The following is a 6,912-nucleotide window of genomic DNA, read 5'->3' on the forward strand; positions in this document are numbered from 1 at the left end:
GGGTCAGACTTTTGGAAGACAGCTGTAGTAGTAACATCATCACCTGCCTGCACATCCTGAACCACAGATTTCTCCATGAAAAGAACTGTGTTCAAGGCCGGGCGCAGTGGCTCAAGCCTGTAATCCCAGCACTTTGGGAAGCCGAGACGGGCGGATCACAAGGTCAGGAGATCGAGACCATCCTGGCCAACAGGGTGAAACCCCGTCTCTACTAAAAATACAAAAAATTAGCCGGGTGTGGTGGCAGGTGCCTAGTCCCAGCTACCCGGGAGGCTGAGGCAGGAGAATGATGTGAACCCGGGAGGTGGAGTTTGCAGTGAGCCGAGATGGCACCACCATACTCCAGCCTGGGCAACAGAGCAAGACTCTGCCTCAAAATAAATAAATAAATAAATTTCAAAAATTGCACATATTTATGCACACTTTGTTTTTTTGAAATAGGGTTTGGCTCTATCGTCCAGGCTGGAGTGCGGTGGTATGATGTCGAATCACAGCAACCCCTGCCTCTTGAGCTCAAGCCATCCTCCCACCTCAGTCTCCCAAGTAGCTGGGACTACAGGCACACACCCAGACACCTGGCTGATGTTCTTTAGTATTTTTTGTAGAGACAAGGTTTCACCATATTGCCCAAGCTGGTCTTGAACTCCTGACCTCAAGTGATCTGCCCACTTCAGCCTCCCAAAGTGCTGGGATGACAGTCATGAGCCACCGTGTCCAGCCTTTTTTAAAAAGACATGGTCTCACATTGTCACCCAGGCTGCAGTACAGTGGTGCAATCATAGCCCCCGGTAGCCTTGACTTCCTGGGCTCAAGCAATCCTCCTTTCTCAGTCTTCTTAGTCCCTCAGCTAGGACTACAGGGGCACCACACCTGGCGAGGTCTTTCTATGCTGCCCAGGCTGATCTCAAACTCTTGGCCTCAAGCAATCCTCCCCACTTGGCCTACCAAAGTACTGGAATTTTAAGTGTGAGCCAACACACCTGTTCTAGTGTATACATTTTGGTGACTTTGTACATAGACACCATCACTACAATTAAGGTACTAAACATATCCATCACCACAGAATAGACTTGATCACATTTGCCTTCTTCTCCCTGCCTGTAAAAATTAATTGCTAAGTACAGTAACCCTGTGAATCCACTTACCTTGGCAAGACTTGCCTGACTGGCAGTGTGTCATGTGGTTTAGGACATTCTTCATTGTGCGACAGTGGGGAAGGTTGCACTGCCTCACTTCCCCATTGGCCTGCTCCCGGCGCTGGCACTTGTGAGCATGCAAAAGGAGAACAAGTTGCTGCTGGATGAGCTTGCGCTTCTCTGGATCAGCTGTATGTGCTCCAGAACCCATCCCTTGGGCAACTGGAGTCACCAGGCCTGGCTGCTGGACCTGCGGGGCTGGTTGTTGACCCTGAGAGATATAACAATATATTTAATGGTAGGAGTCATAGAGATGTGCATATTTTCAAGTAAAACCTTTATAGTTAGTCTACTATAAGCTAGACTCCATTTTTTGATACAGGGAATGCATAAACCATGGCTCCTACCTTTAAGAAGCTCGATTTAGTAAGAAAAAAATGACATTACGAAGTGATGTAAGTATGTATAATATACAGAGAGTAAAAGCAGAGAGAATGACATGGTAAACTCCAGTGGGAGAGGGAAGGGTGAGAAGGTGTCTGTAGTTAAAAGCACACCCAAATTAGGTTTTAATGAGCAATGAAGAACTCCTCAGGAGACTCGGCAAAGGGGTCTTTCAGATTGGTGAAAAACTAGTTTTTCTAAACTCTGGGAGAAATTTAGTTTTTTAAATTAAAAAGTGAATATTTCAGGCTGGGCGTGGTGTCTCACGCCTGTAACCCTAGCACTTTGGGAGGCCGAGGTGGGTGGACCACCTGAGGTCGGGAGTTTGAGATCAGTCTGACCAATATGGAGAAACCCTGTCTCTACTAAAAATACAAAGTTAGCCGGGCATGACAGCACATGCCTGTAACCCCAGCTACTCAGAAGCCTGAGGCAGGAGAACTGCTTGAACCCAGGAGGTGGAGGATGCAGTGAGCCGAGATCACACCACTGCACTCCAGCCTGGAAAACGAGCGAAACTCCGTCTCAAAAAAAAAAAAAAAGTGAACATTTCTCAGGATAGAGATGACATATTTCATTCATCTGTATAGCTCTAGTATTTGGCAGAGTATCTGAAATATAGGCAGTCCACAAACATAATGACACAAAGAACAAAACTAAAACAACTGAAAGATCATTTTTTCAGACAATCTTTTCCAAAGTTGAATGCAGACACATTTACTATTAGTAGTTTGAATGTACAAAAATAACAACATTAGAAGTTTCTGAAAACTTGATGTAACAAAAATCACTGTTTAAAACAATGCATTACTTTTAAGAGGGAATTTACTTTTGTGTAGTAGAATCAAATAATATCGATAAATATGGTCACTGAGAGTTCGGATCCTTTGCCAGAGAGTCCTTCCCCGAAAAGAGAAAGGTTCCACTTTTGTATCCTATGGAAATGCTCATAAGACCAAGCTGCTGAATGGCAGGCCCCTAAAACTTTATCGTAGCAGTCCACTTACTCCTGTTTGGATCAACACGCTCACTGATCAACAACCACAAGGAACAAAAAACCACAAGAAATGGAAAGGAAGCACAAGCCTCCTCAGAGGGATGATGATTACATATCAATTTAGGCTCCCAGCGGGTATAAACCTCGGTTTATATAATAGAAGGGTGAAAGTTTAACACAATTCTTTTGTCAAAATGCCAGTTTGAAAACAAGTCTGTAATGGATTAGTACTCACCATGTTGGGCATTCCTCCACCAGGAACTGTCTTTTTGTCCATAGCAAATGGAGATAAGTTATTTGATAGTACAGTCTTTGTCTGAATCTGGAGACCAAGGCCACTGGCTCCAATCTGCTGCCCAGGATTCTGAGTATATGGTGAACCGTAAGGATTGGGGTTGTTCATCATTCCCATCTAAGAGTAAGAAACAAAAGAAAACAAAATGAGGAATAAAATTTAAGACATTATTATCCCTTTTCTGGTTTTACTTCCTAGTTCACAAAGACAGTTTCAAAGGAAATTCTCAGCTTCTATTAGAAAACACACTACTACAGCCTGGGCAACGTGGCAAAACCCCAGATCTACTAAAAAATACAAAAATCAGCTAGGCATGGTGGCGCATGCCTGTAGTCCCAGCTAACTGGAAGGCTAAAGTGGGAGGATCAGTTAAGCCTGGGAGGTAGAGGTTGTAGGGAACGATGATCGCAATGGACCTAGTGGCGGGCCTGGCGACTCACTCCTGTAATCCCACCACTTTGGGGAGGCCAAGGCGGGAGGGTTTCTTGAGGTGAGGAGTATGCGAACAGCCTGGGGAACATGGTGAAACCCTATTTGTACCAAAATACAAAAAAACAAAGACAAACAAACAAACAAACAAAAAACCAGTCGGGCGCGGCGGCTCACGCCTGTAATCCCAACGCTGTGGGAGGCCGAGGCAGGCAGATCATGAGGTCAGATCGAGACCATTCTGGCTAACATGGTGAAACCCCGTCTCTACTAAAAATACAAAAAATTAGCTGGGCGTGGAGGCGGGCACCTGTAGTCCCAGCTACTCCTCGGGAGGCTGAGGCAGGAGAACAGAGTGAACCCGGGAGGTGGAGCTTGCAGCGAGCCGAGATTGTGCCACTGCACTCCAGCCTGGGCGACAGAGCGCGACTCCATCTCAAAAAAAAAAAAAAAAGAAAAGAAAAGAAAAAAAAGAAAAGCTGGATGTGGTGGCATGTGCCTGTGGTCCCAGCTACTCAGGAGGCTGAGGCAGGAGGATCACCTAAGCCTGGGAGGTCAAGGCTGCAAAAGTGATCAGGCCACTGCACTCCAGCCTGGGCAACAGAGTGAGACGCTGTCTCCAAAACAAAAACAAACAAACAAAAAAACCCCACTATACAAAATATGCTAATGACAATACATTTTCAAGATTAAGATCAAAATTCAGATTTAGGGGCCTTGGGTATGGTAAATTTACAGAGCTATTTTCGTAAATATTTGAAATAAAGATATTTTAGAAACACTTTTAATCATTTAATTCTATCTGCTAAACAAAGTTTACCATTCATTTCCATTAAGTCACACATGCTGCTATTTGGCAAATTCAACTTAATAGCCATCTAACCCCTTTGTCATGCTCAAGGATTTGAATGTTTTCTTATTTTCTTTTCTTTTCTTTTTTTCTGACTATTAAAAAATAGAGACAGGGTCTTGCCATGTTGCCCAGGCTGATCTCAATCTCCTGCGGTCTAGCAATCCCTCTACCTCAGCTTCCCAAAGTGCTGGGATTATAGGTGTGAGCCACCACGCTCAGCCTCATTTGAATAATTGCTGTATTTTGTTTATATAGAAAGTAGAAAACAGAAGGTTTGGGGACATGTCTTTTTTGTGTAGGGACAGTAATAACGGTGTTTTTTTTAAACTTCTGATTCTGACCCCTTTACACAGAACATGTCAAAGTCCAGACTCCACACCATTCCTTGCTGTTTTAAACCTAGCTGTTCTATTAAGTCACCTGCTTGGCCCTTCAAGTCATTTGATTTTGCAACCCTGATGTACTTTTCTGTTTTTGAGACAAAGTCTCGCTCTGTCGCCCAGGCTGGAGTGCAGTGGTGCAAATCTTGGCTCACTGCAACCTCTGCCTCCTGGGTTCAAGCGGTTCTCCTGCCTCAGCCTGAGTAGCTGGGACTACAGGTGTGCGCCACCATGCTCAGCTAATTTTTTTACTTTCAGTCGGGACGGGGTTTCACCATGTTGGTCAGGCTGGCCTCGAACTCCTGACCCCAAGTGATCTGCCCACCTCAGCCTTCCAAAGTGTTGGGATTACAGGCGTCAGCCACTGTGTCAGCTCCCTATGTACTTTAAAAAATAGTTTCTTTTCCATATTTAAGTTCACCTGGAGCCAATATACTATAATAATAATTGAAAAACAGCATTTATTATTCAAAAGTCAAACGTTTTACTGATAATGAAAATTATAAAAATGCATTTTCATTATTATTATTTTTTTTTTTTGAGACGGAGTCTCGCTCTGTTGCCCAGGCTGGAGTGCAGTGGCCAGATCTCAGCTCACTGCAAGCTCCACCTTCTGGGTTCATGCCATTCTCCCGCCTCAGCCTCCCGAGTAGCTGGGACTACAGGCGCCCGCCACCATGCCCGGCTAGTTTTTCGTATTTTTTAGTAAAGACAGGGTTTCACTGTATTAGCCAGGATGGTCTCGATCTCCTGACCTCGTGATCCGCCTGTCTCAGCCTCCCAAAGTGCTGGGATTACAGGCTTGAGCCACCGTGCCCAGCCTCATTAATCTTTCAAATTAATTATTTTAAATAATTCAAAACGGGGTCAACTTTATATCCCAAACATAAAGTTTGAAGCTACCCTCCTCTTCTGCCAAATTACACAGAGGATCCCAACTATAAGTCAACATCACTACTAGAAACATTGAGTAGCTAGGCGCGGGGGCTCACGCCTGTAATCCCAGCACTTTGGGAGGCCGAGGCGGGCGGATCATGAGGTCAGGAGATCGAGACCATGGTGAAATCCCGTCTCTACTAAAAATACAAAAAAACTTAGCCGGGCGCAGTGGCGGCCGTCTGTAGTCCCAGCTACTCGGGAAGCTGAGGCAGGAGAATGGCGTGAACCCGGGAGGTAGAGCTTGCAGTGAGCGGAGATCATGCCATGGCACTCCAGCCTGGGCGGCGGAGCAAGACTCCATCTCAAAAAAAACAACACAACAAAAAACACTGAGCAAGCACTCAGAATAACTCAAGATGCTATAGCTACTGCCCAATTAAAGGATTCATACCAGATTTCTCTGTCTGCCAAGACCAGTCAAAGGGTCCTTCAATTCTACCTCTAAAAGCACACATGCACACTAAAATCCTTCCCAGGTATTCCTACCCACTGTGACTGTCTCAACTCAAACCTATCCCAGTGCTTGTACAGATTGTGGACAACAGGTTTGCCTGTCTTCTGTTTTCACCTGCCTCTATAAAAGAAAAAAAATCAATCCCACAGTACGTACACCAAAGTCTTTATGAAGTCTGACCACCTACCTATGGTATCTTATCTATTTCCCATACTGATTTTTTAAAATCTGAAAGTATCATGCTCCTTGAGCTGCCAGCATTTGCCTCAAGCTTTTCCTTTTCCCTACAACTGAACAGTAGCACACTTCCTTTCCTATTTGACTCCTTAATGCTAACCTGGAAATAAACACCAAGTTCACAGAGAGGCATTTTCTGTTGGTTCCTTAGATAGTACAACCTAACTAAGAAACACCTGCAGATTCTACTCATCCTTATAATTTCAAATGTTACTACCTCTGTGAAGCATCTGTTTTAGACAGGTACAGAGCTCTTGATAAAATCTTTTTCTTTTAAATATTCTATAAAAAGACAGGGTCTCACTCTGTTGCCTAGGCTGGAGTGCAGTCTTATTATCATAGCTCACTGTAATTCCCAACCTCTGAGCTCAAGCAATTCTCCCATCTCAGCCTCCCACGTAGGTGGGACTACAAGGCTGCACCACCATGCCCAGCTAATTTTCACTTTTATTTTTGTAGAGATGTTGCCCAGGAGTTGACTGAACTCCTAGCCTCAAGCAATACTTCTGCCTAAGTGCTGGGATTACAGGTATCTCCCACTATGCCTGGCCTAAAATTTGTTCTTTAACTCATATGCGGTATCTATACTCTGCAAATCTATATGAATATGACATCTTTATCGGTTAGGCAGTTTGCCTCTATTTAAAAAAGGACAAAGCCGGGCGCGGTGGCTCAAGCCTGTAATCCCAGCACTTTGGGAGGCCGAGACGGGCGGATCACGAGGTCAGGAGATCGAGACCATCCTGGC

At 44.7% G+C, this 6,912-nt stretch overlaps 1 protein-coding gene across 1 annotated transcript in view; it reads right to left on the minus strand.

The window, feature by feature from the left end:
• The window catches only part of EP300 (E1A binding protein p300), a 119,935-nt gene that overhangs the window by 72,028 nt on the left and 40,995 nt on the right, over positions 1-6,912 (minus strand). The window contains 2 exon segments of the mRNA XM_011964151.1: positions 1,146-1,407; positions 2,813-2,989. Of these exon segments, the coding sequence (XP_011819541.1) occupies positions 1,146-1,407; positions 2,813-2,989 (439 nt within the window).

Source organism: Colobus angolensis, unplaced genomic scaffold (genome assembly GCF_000951035.1).
Source record: "Colobus angolensis palliatus isolate OR3802 unplaced genomic scaffold, Cang.pa_1.0 Scaffold65, whole genome shotgun sequence".
Taxonomy (NCBI): domain Eukaryota; kingdom Metazoa; phylum Chordata; class Mammalia; order Primates; family Cercopithecidae; genus Colobus; species Colobus angolensis.